At 39.8% G+C, this 24,681-nt stretch overlaps 1 protein-coding gene across 1 annotated transcript in view; it reads right to left on the bottom strand.

Moving 5' to 3' along the window:
* The window catches only part of brinp1 (bone morphogenetic protein/retinoic acid inducible neural-specific 1), a 122,196-nt gene that overhangs the window by 71,817 nt on the left and 25,698 nt on the right, over positions 1 to 24,681 (bottom strand). Inside the window, exons 2-4 of the mRNA XM_084694089.1 lie at positions 19,368 to 19,558; positions 14,955 to 15,124; positions 4,092 to 4,197 (exon numbers count right to left, since the gene is read on the bottom strand). Of these exons, the coding sequence (XP_084550215.1) occupies positions 4,092 to 4,197; positions 14,955 to 15,124; positions 19,368 to 19,485 (394 nt within the window). The 5' untranslated portion in view covers positions 19,486 to 19,558. The remainder of the gene's footprint in view (positions 1 to 4,091; positions 4,198 to 14,954; positions 15,125 to 19,367; positions 19,559 to 24,681) is intronic.

Genomic DNA, 24,681 nt, shown 5'->3' with positions numbered 1-24,681 from the left:
CCCTATAGCTGCCATGCTGTTACGATTCGCCACCACTCGTTTCTTCATTTAAAGTTTTACATCGGACCATTTCTTAATTTCTGTCATGGTCCGGTTCTCTGAACCCACAGCATTGATGGCCCTAAAATAATAATAATGTTTTTTTTGTGATGCACTTTACATTTAACTAAATCTCGAAGTGCTACAAGTTAAAAACAAGAAAGGGCGCAAATAGTGACAGTTGCCAACTCTGCCAACTTTCTTTTGTCCCTAATACCTGATGACAGGCCGCCAAACAGGACACATTTTCTCGCCTCCACCTCTGTTGTCAAAACCTCGATCTCACAGTCACTGTATTTCTTCAAATAAAGGTGCGCAGGACCTGGCGTATGACCAGTTTTATACATGTGAATATCTCTGTGCGTAGGTACTTTTCGAGTTTTGGGCGTACGCCATCTTCTGGTATGAAAGCTGCGCAATCCTTTAAACATGAGGCCCCAGGTGCTGTAGGGTGAAGAGGAGGGCATGACTAACTACATAGTACACAGACCTGTTGGCTCTGTAGGCAAACTGCAGGGTGTTCAGGAAAGGGTCTGTGATGGCTTTGTGGTGTGCCAGCACCAGGCGCTCGAAATACTTCATTACCACAGAGGTCAGGGCGACGGGTCATTAAGTCTTGTTGACTGTGGCTTTTTGGCACAAGGATGATGGTTAATTTGTGGATTTGGATGGGATTTGGTTAATGTTAATACACTGTTCAGTTTCCCCTCTTCCTTCAAACACAGGGGAATAGTTTTGGTTGTGTGGCCAATATTAAACCCCCTACACTTTTTAAACTACAGACAATTAGTAACACACCACACAGCAAAGGACCCACGTTTGCCCGTTACAAATCACTGAATGACATTGTCCAAATCAATGGTTCCACTGTTAACAATGTTCTGGAGGAACCCCCATTGCCACTGGCAGCTATATGTAGGGGCCAAGCAAAGCTGCTAGGGCACCTATTGTTTTTATTATTATTATACTTAGCCCTTCTAGATCCTGACCGGGTTCACGCACCCCCACACCTTAAAAAAAAAAGCAACACAGCCTATTTATAGCCGCATTAAAATCGGACCAATGAGAGAACAGTTTGCTAGAGCATGGAGTTTGTTCACAAAATGTATCCCGCTGTTAAATGTTGCAGTGTAAACACAAACCGAACAAAGGGGCAACTGCAAACTTTCATCATATTAATCCCTGAATCGGAACTAAGAAAACAAACTACAGGTGTGAAAAAGCCCTGAAACACTGCAACAAAGTTTCAATACATTTCAGTTACACAAGGCAATTTTTTGATCTTTTAAAGAGCAATAAGGATGGTGAGGACACACGCACAGGCTCAGAGGCAGATTGCGTCACATTTAATTTACAATTCATCATACATCACGGCTACATTCATCTGAATCAAATAACAATAAAGTTGGTCCATTTGAGGATTTTCACATGTTCACATCAGGTGGCTCAGCTTGCAGCAAGAGAGAGGGAGGGTTTCTGTTTTTGTGAAAAATGCATTTAATTAAAAAAAATTATATTAACTACTTAGGCCATTAACCTCGACCGAGAGTGAGGTCATGCCGGGAAATATCAGACTGAGGCTTTAACGTATCAGTACGCCAAAGCCGAACGATCGAGGTTAGTAAGTTGATTATAATATGGCATTTTTCACTCCTTTCATTTTGTAAGTGAAAAAAAATGGTAGGCTAATTGTTAATAGAAAACATGTAGTTTTGTTCAGCTCTCAAGTCTTCTCATGACACAATGCGCCTCAGCTAAATCTAGTCTTCGTCATCACTTTCAATAACAAATTTTCGCTGCTTCTGAATTTCCTCATGGCTGTTGATGTCTATCAATATTGCTCATTTAGAAGATGACGTCAGAGGGCAATACGCGGCTGGCATGACTACCCATTAGCCAATCAGAACGCTCGTACTGTCATTGCCATAAAATAATTCATATTAATTATTACACCATTAGACCACCATTACATTTTTCCTTTCGCGCAGCATGATTTGTCGGTAGTTGCAGAATCAAAGAAAGACACAAGGAAAGCTTTGAAATGTTTGGGAAAACATATTTGGGTAATGTAAACATACAGTCTTGTGCAGAAGTCTTAGGCACCCAAGAGTTTTTACATGAATATTGTCTTATTGTGTTTGTTAGTATCCTTATCAGAATTCTTCCAGCAGGACAAAACCTATTGTAATCATTAGTATTCTAATTAGGGGACAAGCAGCACAGCTCCTATTGTTTTTGTTATTTTTTATTGGGTGTGCTTTACCTTTGCAAGGGCACAACCTTTGTTCTCTCACATATATATTTATTATTATTAATGTTTCTTAATGTTCCCTAAGCATCCATCAATATTTGTACTACATAGAAAACGTCAATGTCAAAAGTAACCTTTTATGCAACACATCTACAACATTATCTATGAATGTAATAATATGCGCTAGGTACATTTTTACACCGGTCTTCCAAATGTATTCATTTTGATTCAACTATGAGGCTGCACATCACCATTCCCTCTTGCAGGAGAAATGAGAAGATAACAACACTTCACTCTTATATATCTTGTAATATCTTGTATTTTGAGTTGTAAATGAGCAGCAATTTTTTTTTTTGTAATCTATGTAATCTTCATAAATCACATGCATTTTTATATCAAATATACTGAAATATCAGTTGTAAAAATGTCATTAAAAAACTGACCCATCTGGAACCGACGCAAACAAGCACACCTTACAATTTCCCCAGAAACTGTACCCTCTCTAGTTATTATTATTCTTCGGCCATGGGAGTCTATGGAAGCCCATAGAACCATATGGTAAAAATACATTCCTCCTGATCCTTGTGACCAAGTTTCATGCCGACCACTTGTGCACTCTAGCGCCACACATGGGTCAAAGTTTGAAGTGAGTTTACACACGTAACTTTTGAACCGTATGACCAATTTTCAGAATGAGGGATCTTTGAATTCCTTGGATCAAGACGATTCAAGTGGACCCTATAAAATACCTGTCATGACGTCATGAATTTGACCGCCATTTACTGTTTTCTGAAAAACCAACTAGTCGTCCTAGGCTTTTGGTACGATTTTCACAAAAATCGAACCAGATAATCTTTAGACCAAAAAAAAATCAAATTTATTAGTCTAACCATTCTCGAATAACGCACAAACTATTTTGACAAAGAGCATGCCAAAGTGGACGTGAGGCTATACCTCTGCAACGGTTTTCCATATTTAGACGAAACTCAGTAACTATCATCATAAGCATGACTTGAGGGTACCTGCACAGTTTTGGCACAGCCGATTATACTGGTCAGAATAATACAACAAAAGGCTTGTTTTGCTTATAACTTCTGAAAGGTTTGACCAAAAATCAGTCAATCTTCTGATTCTATGTGGCATACCAAGTTGAAATATATCACATTGTCCCGTGGCCGCCACTTTGGGCGTCGGCCATTTGGAATTTTCACATTGTCACATCCAGCTCAGCTAAGTTGAATATTAATGAAGGTTTGCTTAGCAGAGGCTACCCTGCTGCTTTACAGTTTAAAAGGCAACTACAGCAAGCTTGTTATAGTTATACATTCATCTGAAGCAACATTATGCATCACAGAAACATGCTACTGAAGTATCTGGAGTGTCTAATGAGTATTATGAGCTTACACCGTTCATGTGATTGTTCAGGAAATAAGTCACGGCTTTGATCTACAGATCGACTACGAAAGAGAAAATACAGTTTTTTTCAGTGGACATTTGGTAAAAGTGATCAATAGAGACAGAAATTCAGAAACAGATCAGACAAAAGAAAATAGAGGTTGTTGCAAAGCACAACACATCTTCATCATCCATGCAAAACAAATTCATTTCCAATTCATGATTTTATAACCATATACAGGAAATCCCTAAAGATGATTTTCTGGATGTGTCAGTATACATTCTCTCGATGTCCTGAATGTTTGGGGAGGTTAAAGTGAAGATTGACCCCAATATTGACCACCCACACACACACACCCATCCTGATGTATGTAGAACCCTGGTGGAATGTTTTTGGTGTGTTTACCTTGGAGATGAAGCTTGCTCTCTGGGCTCTGCAGAAGTACAGAGCTCACTGAGTCCAGATTATCGTAGCTACTGCATCCCAGCGGTCCTGTGCGTGTCTCTGTCACCTGTGAGAGAATCAGGACACAATTGAAAGGAGAAATGGAAGGAGAAACGTGAGACCTTTGGTGTGATTGTATATACATGTGTGTGTGAGAAAGAGTTTAAGGAGCAAAATGTGAGGGAATCAAATCAGAGCATGAATCAGCAACAAATTGCTTTTCTATGGTTAAAATCCTGACATTATTGAATACTTAATACTGTAGACCAGGGGTCACTAGTTGGCGGACCGCAGTCCGAGTCCGGAACCAGGCGGTTTCCTATCGGGACCAGGACCTATAACCAATATATTATTATGGATTTAATTCATTTTGATGGAACGTTTCCATTATAACCGGCACATGTTTTATAGCCTTTAGCCTTTATCTTTTTCCTACTAGATGTGGTTTCTATCTTCCGTGTCCAATCCTAAGGTCCATTCAGGAGCTGTAATAACTGTAATCACCATGACAACTCACTCACTCAACGTCGGCCACAACCTCTGTGGGTCACGCAGGTTGTGTGTGTCATTCGCAACAATGCAGGCTAATCATTTTGCTAACGGTACGTGTTTCTTCCTTAGCGAAAATCATGAGGTGACAAAACCCATCAAAAAGCACATTTCAGACAGAGTGGACTGACAGGTATGCATTTGTGCTGCCGGTGGGGGTAAAAAAATGATGTGTTTAATCTGCAATGAGACGGTTGCCCTTGTCGAAAGTGGTAATGTGAAACGTCACTGACTTGGTGAGGGGACCTTTTGGGATCAATCTTGTGAGGATACTATAACCCCAGTCACAGAAGAGACAATACTTGTAGTAAAATGGTTAATATAGACATTATTACTATTACACTCAACATTAATATAGACTTTTTAGAGTGAGCATTCTAGAGTAACCATGAGGTGACTTTGCCTCTGAATTGCCCATTACTCATTTTGATTTGGCCAGCACCGAATAATAGTCATTTTGCATAAATTCAAAAGACCAGATGAGATACAACTTGGAGAAGTATTAGAAAGGAGAAAACATAAACTTGATTGTCCCGATCCCTGACTCCTAAATCTAAACTTGTAAATATTTTACGAAAATATTTTTTGCATTTTATTTAGGGCTGTCAAGCGATTAAAATTGTAATCGCTATTAATCGCATTATTTCACATGATTAATCGCAAAAGTATTCAATCTATTTAATCTGTTAAAATGTTACCCCAATAAATGATTTTTTTGTGGAAATAACATTAAAAGGGTGTACTTAAAAACTTCAGATAGGCCTAACTGGATGATAATGTCCTAAAAACAAGTACAGATGGAACACAACTTAAATTGTGCGACATTACTGTCGCTAATGTAAAGATAGATGGCGTCAAGCGTGTGTGTGAATACAAATGCTGTAACGCGAGTGTTGTACTCTTCTTTGTTATTTGGATAACCGTTCTTCTGTTGGTGTTATGGCTCGCGATATCGGCCTTTCTCCTCATTAAAATGACTGAGTGTGCACCTCTGCAAACCAGGGTGATCAGATGAGAATGGCTAAATTTGAGGCATCTTACAGCAACGGGGACTACGAGCCATTGCAATACATCCGTTGTAAACATTAGAGAGCATGTTGCCGCCCCTCTTCTCCTCATTAGCATTTAAAGCTACAGACCCAGAAACAGTGCGTTTTGAGGAAAGCTCATTGTGGGACTGCTCGTAGTGGCTGTAATTATGCACCAAGGCTGAATTTCGGGAAAGATGCTTCAGATACAGTAATAGGGAACCACTAAGGCCTATATAAAAGCATCCAAAAACAGCATATCATGTCACCTTTAATATTTAATAATACAGTTTCTATTGTGTTGAACCCAGTCAACTGCTCGCTTCTTTTGCGAGTTTTGTCTGCCATATTACCGGAGCGAACGCTACTACCGCTAACGCTGCTGCTGCTAGCTGTGCTTTGCTTGCATATGATAGTTTAGGCTGGAAGTAGTCCGGCGATAACTTAACTCAGCCTGACAATCAGTACACACAGCCTTAGTTTTGTCAACCGAGCCATCTCGCAACTTTTTGAAATGGAACTTCCCATCTAAAAGCCCTCTCTCCATCATTCAGCTACCGTTGGCAGTCGAAGTCATGTGATAACAGATGATTCCCAGGGTCAAAAAGAAACCTGTGTTAACAGCACTGTATTTTTTTGTGCGTTAAAGTGAGATTACGTTAACGCCCTAATTTTATTCAATGATGTTTAAAAATGTTTTGGGGGATTATTAATTTTTTGTGAAGTAAAAAATAAATAACATGTATTTTATATTTTCTTTTAAAATCATGAAGCATTGTGTAAAAACAAATATTACGATGATCACCCAATTTTCATGTCACTACCAAAACTGTATATTTTTGTTGTCCATTGGCTGAGACTGATTTTAACCACACCCCTACATATTGGACCAGTAAGTGTTCCTGTGTCCATCTCTCTCATATCTCTTTATGGTGAGTAGATATGAACAACAATACCAAACTCCTATTTTCTGTAATTAAGCATTGTTCTGGGTGATATTTCATGACATTTAGGGCCTTATTTACTAACATTGCAACTGCAGCTTAATCTGCACCTTTGCCCAACCGCAAATAGCGCACTGTGCATTTCCGCAATTTGCATGGTATTTATCAAACCAGATCCTCGTCGGGCAATCAGTGCCTGACTCCTTGAGTGCCCTTTACCATGGGCGATTCGAGGAAAAGAAGGTTCAGCTAACAGGAGACAGAAATATTAGTTCACAAAGTTACAGCTAACATTAACATGTTACAAGGAAGAAATACACCTCTCCTCCCATCTCTGTGCGGCACACACCCACTTTCCCTTATACCCTCCCAGCAGTGGTAATCTGCATTTTTACTCAAGTGCGCTGCCTTTGTAAATACAGTTTTACAGATCTCTCAAAGAAGATGAGGTGATTCTTCACTTTGACTATGCAGACAATTGGCAGTGCAAATATGCGAAGGAGGTACAGCACGTCCAAGTTTTGAAGCATCTCATAAACAGACAACACTGCACAATGCTGTTTTGTACACCTTAGAGAACACACTGACATTATGTGCCTTGTCACTTGTTCTTATATGTGGAAGACAAACAGATTTCTAGGGTAAGTGCACTCCTGGCAAAAGAGCTGCCCACCAGGCACACTAAGCATTCATCAGGTGATCTGTACTACTCCAGGAACAGTCTATTCTAGAGTGCTCAGTTGCTTCTGCAACCGAGAAGACATCTGCTCCTGTTTCCACCCAATATCCACCAACATTGCACCACAGGCTAAGCCTGGAAGAATTGTAGTATCTCCTGAGCTACCAACCCCAGAAGATTGTAGCCATTCTACCTAAAATTCTGGGTGTGAGGGGACTGTCTGTCTAGTCGAGGATCTCACCAAAGAACTTCTCGGAAAGTGGTGCATTGTCACACAAATTATCCATATCCGGGAATCCATATGTGGACGAAGGTGAAACCTGAATTTGCTTCTCACCCTTAAATATTTTAAAACATTGCATTACATTAACAATGCAAAGCTATTTTCCATCTTACTGTTCCAAAAGAATCCTCTTTTTTAAGATTCCCTGTCATGTTCTTTACCCATTATATGTCTCCTACCGTCTTGGACGTCAAAACCATGCACAACATTGGGCGAAACACATTTTAATAGCCATGAATGGAAGACAAAATCTGGTACATGGCAGGCAAGGTCATCACCATAATCTGTCCACCTGACAAAGTCACGTAGGCATGTACAAATCAACCCAGCAAAGCAGTATGTGAAAAGTTAAACTGTTGAATAGACACCTGCAAGCAATAAAAAAAAAGTATCCTCAAATTAATGTTTTATACAAGCAAGCATGCACACACACACACACACACATTGAGTGGTTCTGAAGATTTATTAGAAAATTAAACTCAAAAGCAAAATGTTGGTAAAATTGTTCACGTTAGATATTTGATATGTAGACATGGACACAGGAAGTTATGAGAATGTGAAAAAATAAAACATGAAAAAGTGGAATGGAGTCTAACTATGTTCCTTGATTTACTGTGATTTTATATGACTTTGTTAACTGTGACAGTTTTTGTCGACTAAAATAATCTTGCTGACTATCATAATGAACATTCTGTAAAAATAAAAGTGATTTTGATAGTCTTCATTGGAAAATGTTTTTTTAGGTTGAAAATGTGCACACCTCTTCTTAATTGCACTCTCTTCACGACCCAAACTCTAGAAAAGCTCTTTTGTGAGGTGTGATCTGAAATCTGTTATGCAGTCTGATCAGATATTTATTGTCAGATGTGTATCTGCTATACATGCTGGCTACATGTGCAACATTTATGAGTTAGAAATTATTTGTATTAACATAAAATGTTGACAGTCTGATTCAGCCATGGCTAACTAAATATTGTGGTCACTACCAAGACATGAAAAAGTACCGTATTTTCTGGACTATAAGTCGCCTTTTTTTTCTTAGTGTGGCTGGTCCTGCGACTTAAAGTCAGGTGTGACTTATATATCAAAATTTAAGGAAAGGGAAGGGAACGGTCCCATGACATGCTGTTTTTGGATGTTTTTATATAGGCCTTACTCGTCCCCTAATACAGTATCTGAAGTCTCTTTCCCGAAATTCAGCCTTGGTGCAGAATTACAGCCACTACGAGCAGTCCCACTATGAACTTTCCTTAAGATGTGCCATTTCTGTGTCAGTAGCTTTAAATGCTATGAGGAGGAGGGAGGCGGGGCTAACTGCCATGCTTCAGTCGTTTGCAAGCCATGTTGTCTCTCAAGAAAAAAACAATATTGTGTTCGCAGGTCGTACCTCATTTTTTCAGTGGCGGACCCAATTCTTGGGGCGGGCAAAGCAGAGAAAAGGGAGCTAACCATTCCTCTTATGACGACATAAGAGGAACATTTTCAAATCTGAGTGTTTGAGCTTTAATTTTCTCAAAGGTAAAGAAGAACACCCAGGGCTTAGTTTACACCTATCAAAAGTTCTAGCCACTGGGGGACCAAAGGGGAACTCATATTAATGTTAAATAACCTCCTGAAGTGGCATTTTCATGTCATGGGACCTTTAACATGTTTTTAAATGTTAATTCAGTGATGTGGAATGAGATCTGGGGCCTCATGTATAAAGGATTGCCCAGCTTTCATACCAGAAGATGGCGTACGGCCAAAAGTCGAAAAGTACCTAAGCACAGAAATATTCACATGTATAAAACCGGTCATACGCCAGGTCCTGTGCATCTTCCCTTTATAAATCACAATCAACGTGAGATTGACCGCACGTCAACGAGCCACTGACCCTGCATTGCCTCCTCCCATAAATAAATATGCATGTGGCCTATAAATGCGCTCCTGAGTTCATTTCTTTGTCTGAATTACCATTATTTCTTCGAATAAACGGAACTCTCAAACGCTGCACCAAAAATGAACGTTAAACGCCGCAGCGTTTATTCGAAGAAATATGGTGACTGTGAGATCGAGATTCTGACAACAGAGGTGGAGGCAAGAAAATGTGTCCTGTTTAGCGTCCTGTCATCGGGTATTAGCAACAAAAGAAAGTCAGCAGAGTGGAAAACTGTCACTATTATCTTGCATCGCATTATCTTGTTTTTAACCTGTAGCACTTTGAGATTTAGCTAGATGTAAAGTGCATTACAAATAAAATTATTATTATTATAGGGCCATAAATGCTGTGGGTTCAGAGAACCGGACCATGGCTAGCCTGGCTGCCAGCCCAACTTCTCCCCGCCCACAAAAAAATTTGGTCGGGAAGTTGGGTCTGGAGGGTCTCGTATTGGGAAACAACTACAGAAAAACAACATCTGGGCGTAATGAAATTGCCAGGGCGGGATTTATACGATGATGGACAGATGATCAACAGTAACGTAATCACCCACGTCACAAAAGAGCGCTTAAGTTGAATTCGTTTTGAACAAACAACATATTACGTTGCTCTGATTGGTTGTAGGTCTATCCAATTGAGCGAAGAGGCATTTGTTTTCCAGGCTCATTTGAAACACGCCCCGTAGTCAAAGCCCAACGGAGAGTTCTCAGACTCATATTCTGACTAGAATTATAAGTATGACAACGTCAGGCTAGACCATCAAGGCAGAAATCAAGAAGAAATGGTCCGATGTAAAGCTTTAAATGAAGAAACGAGTGGTGGCACATCGTAACAGCATGGCAGCTATAGGGTTAGTGTGACATGCATTTCCTGAGTGATTTTGTGGTTCGTTTGACACCCTCAAGTTTAACATAAGTTATTAAGTGGTGTCGGATTAAACAGAAGGCTATAGCATTTCCCGTTTTGGGTTTTGGCATTTTGATGTGACCATCCACAATAATGATCAAACTTTTATTTTAATGTTTTTTGAATAGTCAACGTCATAAACGTAGTAGTGGAAACTTTATTTTGTAATGTTTGGTGAGTTTCGGCACTTTTAGTTAGAATTCGCCATGTTACAGAGCCAGACAAGACTTTGCGGACGGTCCGCACAGTCTCACGTCTGCTCAAAACTTTGAGAAGGCCCGCACATTCTTATGTCAAGTAAATCTTTATACATCACAAAGTGTGCGTTAAAACCAGCGTATGCAAGCTTTTTGTGCGTATGCAACGTTTATACATGAGGCGAGCTTGGTGAACTAGCATACTAGTAACTTGCTTGTTGGACTCGCTAGCTTGTTATGTTAATTTAGCCTATTTCGCCTCCCAGATTGTTCTTTATGCTATTGTGTAGCTGAATGTTAATGTGTTACGTTAACATACCGGACACCTAGTAAGCCTGTTGTTCTGTGTGCTATTGTGTAGTTCAATAACTTCCCTTTCCAGATAAATTGTCTGTTCTTGGTCTTGGATTTTGTGAGAAAAAATCTAAATGAATGCGACTTACACATGGCAGCAACTCAATGCATTTAGGCATGTAGATGTGGTCAATACAACTTGCTGTTGTCAAACCAAGCATCAGAATGTGGAAGAAAGGGGATTTAAGTGACTTTGAACGTGGCTTTGTTGGTACAATACTGTTCTGAGTATTTCAGGAACTGGTGATCTACTTGGATTTTCACACACAACCGTCTCTAGGGTTTACACAGAATGCTCCAAAAAAGAGAAAATATCCAGTGAGAGGCAGTTGTGTGGACAAAAATGCCATGTTGATGTCAGAGGAGAATGGGAAGACTGGTTTGAGATGATAGAAAGGCAAGCGTAACTCAAATAACCACTTCTAACAACCAAGGTATGCAGAATGGCCTCTCTGAACACGCAACACGTCAAACCTTAAAGCAGATGGGCTACAGCAGCCAAAGACAACACCGGGTGCCACTCCTGTCAGCTAAGAACAGGAAACTGAAGCTACAAATTGTACAGGCTCACCAAAATTTGACAAAAGAAGATTGGAAAAATGTTGCCTGATCTGATGATTCTCGATTTCAGCTGTGACATTCAGATGATAGGGTCAGAATTTGGCGTAAACAACATGAAAGCACAGATCCATCCTTGTATCAACGGTTCAGGCTGGTGGTGGTGGTGTAATGGTGTAGGGGATATTGTCTTGGCACACTTTGGGCCCCTTAGTATCAATTGAGCATCATTTAAACGCAACAGCCTATCTGAGTATTGTTGCTGACCTTGTCCATCCCTTTATGACCACAGTGTACATCTTCTGATGGCTACTTCCAGCAGGATAATGCACCATGTCACAAAGCTAAAATAATCTCAAACTGGTTTCTTGAACAGGAAAAGAAAGATTGGATTCAAAATACTACAATTCTCATGAATTACACTTACATTTAGTTAAAATTCAAATGGTTATTTACTGTGAAAACCTTCTAATAATAGTACAAAACATGTATTTACAAGGTAAATGTAAAGAAAACAGGTCAATATAAAACTTCTTAATATATTACATATTATTGTGTTTTGGTAGTGACAAACTTGGGGAGAGAAAAAATATTTCCAAACTGTGTGAAAATACAAAATGAGAATGAACTACAATTGTGTACCTTAGATAGTATATCATTTGCATACATAAAGTTTGGGGGAAAATACACTTTTTTCCCAAGATTTTAACAACTCTGACTTTTAACCATTTAGAATGGCCCTTATAGGATGCTTCTTAAAGCTAGGGTCACAATAACAGTACAAACTTCAAATTGTTCTTACTTTAGATCTGGTACCCCCAAAGCATAGTTAACTATTAAAAAGTGCATAGTATGAGAGTCATGTGACCATTGCGAGGGCTGAAGTAGATATCAAAATAGCTCCGCGGTTCCCGACAGTGATGGCGACAACATTGAGGAAGACGGCCGCTAAGCAGACAAATCCTCGTTCAGAGGATTATAAAGGTGTACTCTTAAAGGTGTACTCAGCTCTGGTGCTAATACTGCTATAATCATGCTGCTTCCTAAGCCAAACAAAGCTTCCCAATGCAGTAATTATAAACCCCTATCCTTTCTCAATGAGAATATTAAAGGGGCAATTGACTGTTTTTTGGGGGTATTTCACACTGTTCCTTAAGGTCTCCAAATAGGGTATGTAACATTGGTTGGGTTAAAAGTGGCCCGGGTGCTGTTCTTTGCCCACTGACAGATCCTTTGAAATGTTCCCGGGAAAAAACACTAGCTTTTCTCCTTTTATGGTATGCTCATTAATATTTAGATGAGCTGCGCGCTGATTGGTTGGTTTTCAACGAGTGAAGCTGGGGGAGCAAAAACGCAACACGGCCAAGGCAAGCTAAACTTGTTTACATGCCTACAGTCTAGGTGTTACTAGTAACAGCTACTAGCAATGCTACCGTATCCTGTATCAAGCACCTGCCTTTCTCCAGTTCTTTCAAATAGATTATCTAGACAGGCGTTAGCAATAAGCCAGACTGCTGTTCGTTTTCTGGCAGTTTTTTGGATGCTTCCCTTCTAATGCCGACTACAGCTAGTCTAGCTAGAGTCATTTGATGTGTTTTTTTTATTTAAAAAAAAAGTGCATCATATTTTAAAATACATATTTTTAAGGCAATTCTGCTTTTATTATGATAGTCATAATGTAGAAGAGAGACAGAGGGGAAGACATGCAGCAAATATTCCACGCCAGATTTGAACCCAGGCTGTGCAGGAAGGCATTGTCTATGTGGTATGTGCTTTCCTCGGTGAGCCCGGTGAGAATCATTGTTTTCACTTTAGATCAGATATCCCCAAAAAGCATAGTTAACTGTCGATATGTGTACAATAAAGGATTTACTAACCTTAATTAGCTTTGTTCTCACTTTAAGTCTGGTACCCCCGAAAATCATAGTTAACTTTTGATGACTTCATAATAAACTGCAAATAAATGCATAGTGAAGTATGTACAAATTTGAATAAAGCAAAAAGAAAAGCTAAGTAATGGTTTAACAATAAAAAAAAATTGTATTTGGAAAACTCAATGAGTAAGCTTGTACTGCAATTACAAATGATTATAAGAAACTTTTCTTAATGTTCCTAAGCATCTGTAAACTGAGTTTGTAGTACTTATACATTTTTATATTCTAACAAATAAACTTTGATGCTATTATCTACATATACATTTAGTTAATCAGATCAAAGTTAGAAATCATCTTATAAAGTTAATTATTAACTATTAACACTTATTACAAGCACCTTGATATAAAATTATACCTATTACTGTAGTGTTGAGTGTTTTACTTAAAAACAAATTCATCAAATCAAACACACTTTTATTTTTGATACATAAACCCTTACTACAGCATCTTTGTTAATATGTTTGTATCAATTGTCATTTTTAAAGTTGGACTGCCTCTCTAACAATAGCCAAAAAGGCAGGCCTGGTTTGCCACACTTACAAACCCACATGCAAAACAGGCTTCCTCTACAAAGTTCTGATTGAAATCTGAGGGTCTGCTGCTCTGGACGACTGCTGCATTAGAAGACTGCAGACCAAGCATTGTATGCTCACCTCCTATTTTTAGAAAAAGCAAGATGATTTTGAAACAATGTATTTCTGACAAAGCCAAAAGATATGATTACTGGAAATGGGAATCAGAGACAGTTGCCATTGATTTTGCTCATGTTCGTTCTATTGGGTCTGCTTATTGTATTACAAAGCTTTATTTTTATTTAGTAAGCTTTCAAGTAGGCTTGAAATAATCTCTTTTGTGATAAGCATTTCCAGTGTAATTTTGGGGTTTACATTCACAAATATGGAGTGTCTGCTTACCTTATACCAATAAACAGGAGTGTTGATTGTTCATATTAATTTTACAGATAATATCATTTTTTACAGGTAATACAAAGTTAATTTCAATATCCCTATTTAATCCAAAAGTCAACTTAAAATGGTAAGCAGGGACACATACTTACTCACGTTCACAATTACTCACTTTTCAAAGTCCCACCTCCCAGCCAATGCACCCTTCCTAACCCAGAACACAAGGTTGTAGGAAGCCATCCCCTTATGGCACACCTAAGCCCTATCACACATTGAGGTACAAGAATGGCAATACTTATCCAGTCTAGAATGTGCAGCGTGTGCTTCTTTCTGAAGGCCTGACTCAGCAGCCAGTCAATTCTATTTCATTTGGTCATGCTTGACTTCCTGCTACCGCAAGCACTGTCTGACAAAACCTCTTCATCCAACTATCACTTAAGACAAGAAATAGCTAGACAGATTTCTCCAAGAAAGAGGGTCTGTTCAGGAGTGTGTGATGTCTGTATGTGTGCGCATGTGTGTGTCTGTTTGTGCTTTTATGTATTGCAGGGGGACATACACTTCTGTACCTTAATGGCATTGGTGGATATCTGGATCTCATGAAGCTTCCTCATAGTGCCATCTCGGTCTATGAAGTAGGAGGAGGCCAGTTGGTGCAGGGCTTCCACATTTTGAGTTGAGTTGACCAGCTTCCTGTCCAGTTTGTTCTTGGCCATGTACATGGTCAGTGCCTCCTCCCCTGTAAGGAATAAGGCAATTATGGGTTTCAATACAGGGTTACTGTTGTTGATTAAATGTCAAGATAGAGTAAACCATAAACGTTCAGATTAGAATAAAGCAATATACTCGGTTGCAGCGTTTCCCGCAGAAAATGTGTTATTTAAGGTGGTAGAGTGGGGTTTGCTGTCAGACCGGGGAGGGGGGGGTTGCAATCCATTAAGTGTATGCGTAACGTGTAAGATGCAATATCAGATCACAATATTTTGTACTCTGTACAGTACAGTGTAGTGTTGTCTGTATAGTACAGTCAAATACTGTTCAACTGTTTAATGCACAACAGAATTCTGTTTTCATGGCCACACACCATGCACACTGTCCCATAAAGGCTACATTAACAACAAGCATTTTCTTTTTCTTTGTATTTGTTTGTGTGTTCTTTAAACCCCTTTAATCTCAATATCAAGGTCTATGGCAGCTGTTTTTTCTTAATAAAACAGTATGATTGTTGTTAATATTCACCACATATGCACGTCTAAAGGTTGAGGCTGGTGAAGCTGGAGTGGGGTGCTTTCACAGACAGGAAGTGATCTTTCTGCAAATAAACCCCCAGAACAAGAGGAATGAAACAGCACAGCAGCAAGCCCCCTTTACACACTAACAATGATGCTGAATATCAAACGTGTGTTTGTTGACACTGAGTAAAGGTTGAACAACTAATTCCTCCCCTCTCCTTGTAGGCCCTCATTGTTCAAAGGGCAAACAATGATGGCTGCCACTAGTGCTCTAAGACTACTGCAATGTGATTAATTATTCGGCCCATGACGTTGCACTGCGATTGGTGACTTCAGTTGTGGTGTCTAAAACCAAGGGGTGCAGTCCGGTCCAATGTCTCATGGTTTGGAGATTTTCAATCGGTTAATTCCAGGTATAATCTAGAGACTTATTTGGGTTGGGTTGCTCAACATTTTATAGCCAATTCCCGGGCCTGAATACGTCTACTTCAAATATTAATCATAATCTCATCTACAGTATATGTTAGTGCATGTAAACTAGCAGTTACTATAAAAAAAGATCCTGCATTAAAATAACGCATCATGACAGTTTGTATAATTTGAAATTGTCATTTATTATCACACTAGCATTTCATTATCACGGCAAACAATTATACTGTACTGAACTGTAAGTAAAGTCCAAAAATTAAAATAACAAAACCTGTAATTATAAATTGTCATAATTAATTATTACGAATATCATTCACGTTTTAAGGCCGATTTATACTTCTCCAACTCCGTTACAGACAGACGCACGCACGGAGTCGGATGGATAGGTTGAATTTATACTACTCCGACGGCTCTGCGTGCTGAAAGCAATTCACCGCCAGAACAGTAGGTGGCGCTGCACTGTGATGCTAGCTAGGTTATCAAAAAGTCAGAGCAAATGTACAAATTAGCCGTTTCATCAATAAAATAAGCACATTTTCAGCAACGACACTGCCCATTTCTTGTCACATTTTAATTCAGATGCTGATTTACATGTGCTGTTCAGCTGAAATATGAATAGTAAAAACGTACAACAATGGCGGTCAAAGGATTATGTTCTCTTGTTGGTCACGGCAACCCAGCCCCCGCCCCTGACACAAGTGATTCTTAATACGGATCAATCACAGCCAAGGGGTATCCGTAAAATGACGGACGGACGGTCAAGATAATCAGGAGGTGCGCGTAGAGCTCTCCGAGAGGCTCGGAGAGGGCACCGAGAGGGCGTTCCTCGTCGAGAGGGCGTTCCCTGTGTGCGTGTCCGTAAAAACGCAGAAGTGTAAATTGGCCTTTACTAAACCTAGTCACGCGAAAGTGAACGAGGTAAACAAATATTTTCAATATTGTTATATTTGTAATATTTGTTATAACTAACCTACAAGAGTCACAATGACTCAATAAGAGTCATTGTGATCCTGGAGGAAATTAACATCAGGTCCAATCAAGCATTCCTAAGTGCCGTTGGATTCCCGGAACAAGTGCGTCTTGAGCCTTTTCTTGAAGTTGGGGAGACAGTCAGTGTCCCTGATGGAGGTGGGGAGCTGGTTCCACCATTGGGGGGCCAGGCAGGAGAAGAGCTTGTGTTGGGACCGGGCGGTCTTGAGCGGTGGGACCATCTGGTGGTTGTCTGAAGAAGACTGTAGGTGGCGGGTGGGGGTGTGAGGCTGCAGGAGAGACTTGATGTAGTCGGGTGCAGTCCCGTTCACTGCTCGGAAGGTCAGTACCAGGGTCTTGAATCTGATGCGGGCCGTGATGGGAGTGGAGGGAAATGAGGAGCGGAGTAACGTGGGAGCATCTGGATAGCGTTCTGAATCCTCTGAAGAGGGCGGGTTGCGCATGCTGGGAGACCGGTGAGCAGCGAGTTGCAGTAGCCCAATTTGGAGAGGACAAGTGCTTGGACAAGCAGCTGGGTGGAGTGCTCAGACAAGTATCTCCTGATCTTCCGGATGTTGTAGAGGGTGAATCTACACGACCGGGAGACAGCAATGTGGGCCGTGAGGGAGAGCTCGTCATCCATGGTAACCCCAAAGTTCCTGGCAGAGGATGAGGGGGTCACCGTTGCAGATCTCAGGGTGATTGAGAGGCTGTGGGAGATGGAGGGTTTGGCCAGGATGATGAGAAGTTCTGTTTTGGCGAGGTTCAGCTGGAGGTAGTGCTCGGTCATCTAGGCGGAGATGTCTATGAGGCAGGCCTCAATCCTAGCTGAGATCCCCGGATCGGTTGGGGGGAACAACAGGTACAGCTGCGTGTCGTCAGCGTAGCAGTGGTTGGAGAAGCTGTGGGATGTGATGATTGGTCCAAGTGAGGTGGTGTACAGAGAGAAGAGGAGGGGTCCAAGGACGGAGCACTGTGGGACACCAGTGGAGAGCTGGCGAGGGTCTGACAGTTTGCCTCCCCAGGAGACCTGGTAGGATTTTCCCGACAGGTAGGATGAGATCCACTAGAGTGCAGTGCCAGTGATGCCCATCTCAGAAAGTCTGTAGAGTAGGATCTGGTCTATGTATGTATAATTTTATGGGGCCATGCAATAACATAATACCAGCTGTTGTGTATGTAAAACCCATACGTGGTAGGGCAGGTATTGATTACACTGTATATCATTAACAGACAACTGTCTGGTGCTATGAAGCCTCACTATAGCTTTACAGGAATGGGAAGGGCCGGCTGTGTGTTACAGTCGTACTAAAAGACCGGTGAGGTTTGCTTGCAATGCTGTGCGTGCTTTTAAACAGTGGCAAAAGGCAAAGGTGAAAAAAGCTAAAATGCCTACTGAATGGCACTCACTGTGGCACTCTTTCCCCCCACATTTTCTATAAATCTATTTTGGTCATAAAATGTCTTGTGCTTTACTTCTTTATCTATTAAGATCTAATGGACAGAGAGATGGCCCACAGACCGCAATTCAGTACACTTTGGTTCTCTGGGTTTATCTCCTCACAAATTGAGTTATTTAATGGGTATCAAAGTTTGAGATTAGAAACTTCCAGGCCATAACTCTCATCTAATGCCCTCAGGGTTAAAATATCATCTGGTGACACTTACTGTACCAGTACTGTACCAGTGGAGACAGCAGTGGAAGAGAGGGAGGGGGAGAGAGATGGAGGAATCTAATAACCAATGTTATAACCAACCCAGAGTCACAATTTCTTCATATATCACCTATATTTAGTCACTTCTGTGTCTATGGCAGCGTTCAATACTCTTTACTTTGTGGTATTTATACTTCACCATCGTATCATATTTCACCACAATATTGCATTTTCTGATTCATATTTATTCAGTAGGCTGATTCACCTTGAGGGCCTTTATGATATGGCAACTCTACACCTTCTACCTACGAAACTCCCTTCTGCGACTGAAATTCTATATTTCATCTGAAATTATGCTGAACACAGGCTGCTATAACAGGAAAATGTGTTCCCAAAGCCCAAACGTCAGGTAAATTCCAAACGGGAGGGACCCAATTCATGCTCTTAAACGAACCCCTTAGGGATTCAAAGGAACTCGGACACCAGAACCTTCCAGAACTGTCTGATCACACCACCATGATGCTATTATTGTATTGTACTAAGTAAATTCGAGATTGTTCCTTGATTAACCATGGCAATTGGTTAAAACTTCTAGTCCTTGATTAACGGCTACATTAACTGTGCTGTGTTTGTCACTGTTGTTTTGTGTAAAATGAATCATGTACTAAATTAATACTTGTAAATGTAATAATCTTACCTCCCAGCGTGGCAGATATGAGGATGTGTGTTCCATACTTCTTGATGATGGTATCAATGAACTGTTGAGTGGAGGGTCTTCGCCCCAGCAAGCGAATGCTTCGCTGGAACTCTGGCATGAGTGGGACAGGGTTCCGGATCAAGTCCCTCCTCTCAATAGCTGTGTTCCTCACCTTCCAACGTGCAAACTCCCTGCAAGGTAGAAAACAACAAAATAGAACTATAAATGAGATTTCCATTAAAGATAGATTAACTAGCATGTACCTCCATAGCAATACGTATAGTAACAACATTGTATTTACAAGGGAACTGGTATGCAGTTAGACTTCATTATGGTTTAATGGTACAAGTTATTCTGTAAAACCTGGTAAGGGAAGGTTTTCCAAGGGTAAGTGGATGTTAACATTGATCTTGTTTTGGTAAATCAACCTTCAACTGTCCCTTTACAAAATCCATTTACTCCTTACACCCTTCCCCGATACTATCCTTTCTTACACCTTTGAAACCTCTACAGCTAAAACTTAATATAATTTAACACAGAGCAAGGCCTATGTACTTCCAGTTCCAATGTTTTTACAATAGGTATTCCTATGTAGTTACATGGAATTTAATGTAATCTTAATGCTACGTCAAGTCATCTTGGTCCTCTCTGTAAGACAATGTGTATCAAAACGGAAATAGTCTTATCAAATAGTTTTCTGACAAACATTTGTACTGTAATGGCAATCTCAGAGGCCAAAGAACAGATAAGTCAAAAGTCCAAAAGCAAATGGAGAAGTAAACATTTTTCTACGGTAAAGGTCATTATAACCATTGGCATTCATGATACAGTAACGATTCCATAATTGTACTGTAAGCTAAATACTTAATAAGAAGTACTCTTGCATGTATAAGGCCCTTTTACATGAATGAAGTTCACAAAACTAACAATATTTATCGTAGTCTAAATGTCTACAGTGTCCTCGACTGAAAAGCAAAAACGTTAAAAAAACACTCCCTTCCAGTTCAAAGGCAGCTGTCACCAGAAGGCCATAGAAACAACTGTACTACGAAATGAGAATCAATTTGCTGTGCCCTGAAGGGGAAAACTGCTGATTGACATCATCCTCAGCAATCTTAAATCCAGAGGAAGAGTGTGTGTTCTCTATGCAGAACTAATGCAAACCATAGCCACAGGGTAGCTGTGTGTCTTGTAATTATGTTTGCCGAGTAACAAATGCATCAGCATGGAAAAACCACACACATCCACTAGCCAGATATGTGGCCCACCATCAAGCCAAAAGCCAGGGCCCTAATTTAATCACAAATAGAGACAGGAATTATTATATGGATACGAGTCAATAACAATTCAGTATACTGTACCAGCAAACAATAAACCAGTTCTAAGGAATTGTCCTGACACATATTACACTTATTTAAATGAAACATAATATTTATACTCAATTAGCTATTGTCTAAACAAGCACTGATGTAAATATTTCACATAATATGAACTGCTCATTTAACTTTAGTTCATGACATGGAGGCAGACCCCTTTTGATTGCAGGGATTTGCAATAATCCCTTTGGCTGAATAGTTGTTCATTTTTATTTCAATAAATCTTATTCTTGACAAAGATGTTTAGAGGTAGCATCTCAACAAACAAATGTCATGGGGTATATGGGAGAGGCATGGGGGTGGTGTGTGAATGGAAACTGCAGAGAGGCCACAATAGAAATGTCACTTGCCAGCTAAGGTTGACTGGTCTTAATGCACAATTAAGTCTATCTGCACAATTCTGATTCTTTGATTTTGACACCTCAGTCAAAACAGATTTATAAATCCCAGTTGGAGACTGAAATTGCATTGAGTACAGGAGGGTTTAAATTGGTTAAAAGTTAAAAGTTTAAATGGATTAAAGTATGGCCATGTCCTTCCAAAGCACATATATGTCATGTAAGCAAACACTTAAAGTATCAACAGTACAATCTCAGATATTGACCTCTACCCCATAGATACACATATGCACTCAGTAAATTCATTATCAAAGCACAAATAAGCAAACATAATTGATACAGATGTAAATGCACACACGCAGACTCACAAAGACATACATTTATGTGAAGTATAAGCAGTGGTTCTGTGACAGGTGCATGTCTTTCTTTCTTTCTCTCACTCTCTCAGGCTTCAAAAATGCATCTAACTGCTTTCTAATTACCTGTTTTTCAGAAGCTGACAACATAATGCATGCAAATTGTACTGTGCCTGGTTTTGCATCAACAAGTCTTTGAGGTAAAGTGAGGAAGATAATGAGCACTACAGTGCATGCATCACTCAAGTTGAGGTGTGCTAGTCTCACAGAAGAAGTGGTTTGGTATACAAAACTATTTTTTGCATCTTCCCCAATATAGCTAAGTAGCTATCGATCTATTGTCTATAGCTAGCTACCTAGCTATGAGAAAAGACACAAAGAAACATTCTGGTATGACACATTTGATAGAACCATTGAAATTGTATGAGGAGGAGATGGAGAATGAGTTAGAAGAACGTATATGCTTACATTTTATTAGAAACAGAGACAGAAAACGCAACAAGGCTTTGTAATATGTCTCGAGCAGATAAGGGAGAATAGTGTGCTTGTTTGGCAGATGCCAACTTAAATGATTCAGCCATCTCCCGACTGTGTCTTCGGGTACAAGTCTTCGGATGCTTTTTCTCGTGACCTGTATAGGCTCAGGACTGGTAGCTAGAGCAAACAGAAATGATTTGTTCATTTCGAGACTGTGTCTTCAGGTACGAGTCTTTGGATCCTTTTTACATGACCTGCATAGGTTTAGTAGTGGAAACAGATACCTCCTTCCCTTTCGGATGACTGCTATGCTTAGTACAGTAAGGCGTGAATGAAATTTGTTCACAAGTCATATTGACTGGTTTTGTTATTTTTACTTTACATTTACACTTACAATTTAGTGCAGTATAATTGTTTGCTGTGATAATCAAATGCCAGTGTGATAATAAATGACAATTTAAAACCATACAAAATGTCATGTTGTACTGTATTTAATAGAATGTGCAATTCAAGTAAAATGGTCTTAGATTAGAAAATTATATAGAAAATTCTGAGACTGAGACTCGTAACCAGTGGCGGGCCTAGCACATTGTGCGCGAGTGTATCACTTGCACCCCCCCCCCTCCCCCCCGGGAGGGAATGATAAATGCGGTTTTAGGCCCTGTCTACCCGTGCCTAAAACCGCGCCTGCTCGTAACCAAAGAGTCGGGAGATTAACAAATCTTTTACCCAAAGACAGTTGGCAGAAGAACGAATCTGCTTTGTATTAGATGCGGGAATTTTTATTAATTGTATTTTGTATTTATCCCCCTCATCAGCAATCTAAATTAATGCACTAATAAAGCAAAAAGTAACAAAGTACACTTAAACTTGAGATTTTAATAAATAAGACACCAAAAACCGTCTAAGGAGGCAAAATTCGTATATATTTCGCATTCATTAAAGTTTTCTCATCTGGGATTTGTTCTGAACTTCAGAAGACTTTCCGAACTCGAAATAGCAGTTGTAAATCGGCCAGAGTTGTCTCAAATGCGATTCCTTAAAAAAACAGAAGGATCAAAGGGATCACATTTAAGAAAACTCTCAGTGTTTTAAGTGGTAATGAAGTTATGAGAAATTGTTGGAGATTGCGTTCAACTCTGCAGACTATGGCAAGCTTTTTATCATTTAACCAATGAATTTTTGCTATCCAAAATTCGATTTCTTGACATCAAGAATTGCAATTTTGGATATCAAGAATTCAATTATTGGTTAAATGATAAAACGGCTTGTCAGACTTACAAAAAAAGCTTAGAATTGTATTTTTGATATCAAGAATTCAAATTTTGGATATCAAGAATTCATTGGTTAAATAATAAAACGGCTTGCCATAACAGACATCCTCGGATTTAAAGAATTATAATAATTAACCTTGCTTAATGTGCACACTATTAGATCCAGTGGAGAACAATTCCACTGCTCATCTTACTGGTATGATGTTGCACCGATGCACCTGTGCACCGGTTGCTTTTTTCTTGGACATAACTTGCGTTCCTGTTGCTTTGTGTCAATTAATTGTGTCAATTCTGACGGCACACGTCACTGCTGTTGCATGCCCTTATAAGGAGCTGTCGGGGCGTGTATGTATGCAAATTCAGGAGCACGAGGACGCGCTTTCAACTTAAGAAAACTCTTCCCGGGGAGCGCAGCTTAGAAAACTTCTGCTGCGTAGGAACACATTTTCAAGCGTTCATGAATTTGGCGGATGTGTTTTTCTTACTTATTTTTCCGAAGCCCGTAAGAAACATTTCAGAAGAAACTTAAGAAAATGTTCGAGAATGAGGCCCATTGTTCTTGTCGTATGCCGTTTGGGGCATGCTATATCCATGTTAGCTAGCCAGCATTTCATCCACTAAGAAAACCCTTTGAAAGAAGCTGAATCAATGTTTTGCCATCAAGTGCTTAGTGGTGCTCAGCTAAACGTTGTACAGCCTCTGGTGCAGCTCAACGCTATGTATAGTGCCAGCTAACCTGGCTGAAAGGGATCTATCATAAAACTGGCACAAAATATTTTTTGGGAACCTGGAAGCCCTCATCCAAACAACGTCAAATATGGCACCACATGTCTTCCTTGAAACTAACACCTGCAAAATAAAAACTTTGCACAGTGCCTGGTTCTCAAAATAATGGTGGAAAACTTGTTGCCCTAAAATCCCACTATGAAACCACACACACAGACAGATTATTAGCATTATTAGATAGATGTTAATGGTACATTCAATGTTGCTTCAAAACAATTTATTGTAAAGTGTTTGGTAGACCTTGGCCTCTCTCTGCCATCTTTCTTTCCTCTATCTTCATACAGTGAGGTTCAGAGTATGTCACTTCAGGCAGATGCAGGGTAAAGGTAAACACTACTGCACAGAAGAACAGGCGATTCTCAACAATGGCTCTTGGTGAAAAGAAAATAGATGCTCAATATGCACCCATGGTCAACTACCAACTAATTGATTCAGCTTAAGCAGGTTTCTTGAAAGAGCCTTAACTTTGCATTGTATTTCATGCAGCATTTCAGCAATTGCCTGGTTATAACAAAGGAATTCTATCAAATAACACGCACAGGAAATGTACTTGAGTGGGGTAGATCAAATGCTTCACTGTTCAGTCTTTTCCTTTTACTACATAGGTCCTCCTACCTGCAAAAGTTCCTAAACATTATTTACATTTGAATAGCTCCTCGTGCCCTTCAAATTGAACCATTACTTACTTTGAATTTTCTGAGAGGCAA

Source organism: Hypomesus nipponensis, chromosome 27, assembly GCF_054491055.1.
Source record: "Hypomesus nipponensis isolate SF chromosome 27, ASM5449105v1, whole genome shotgun sequence".
Classification (NCBI taxonomy): Eukaryota; Metazoa; Chordata; class Actinopteri; order Osmeriformes; family Osmeridae; genus Hypomesus; species Hypomesus nipponensis.
Note: the sequence above shows the minus strand (reverse complement) of the source record. Positions and strands in the feature narration are given on the sequence as shown.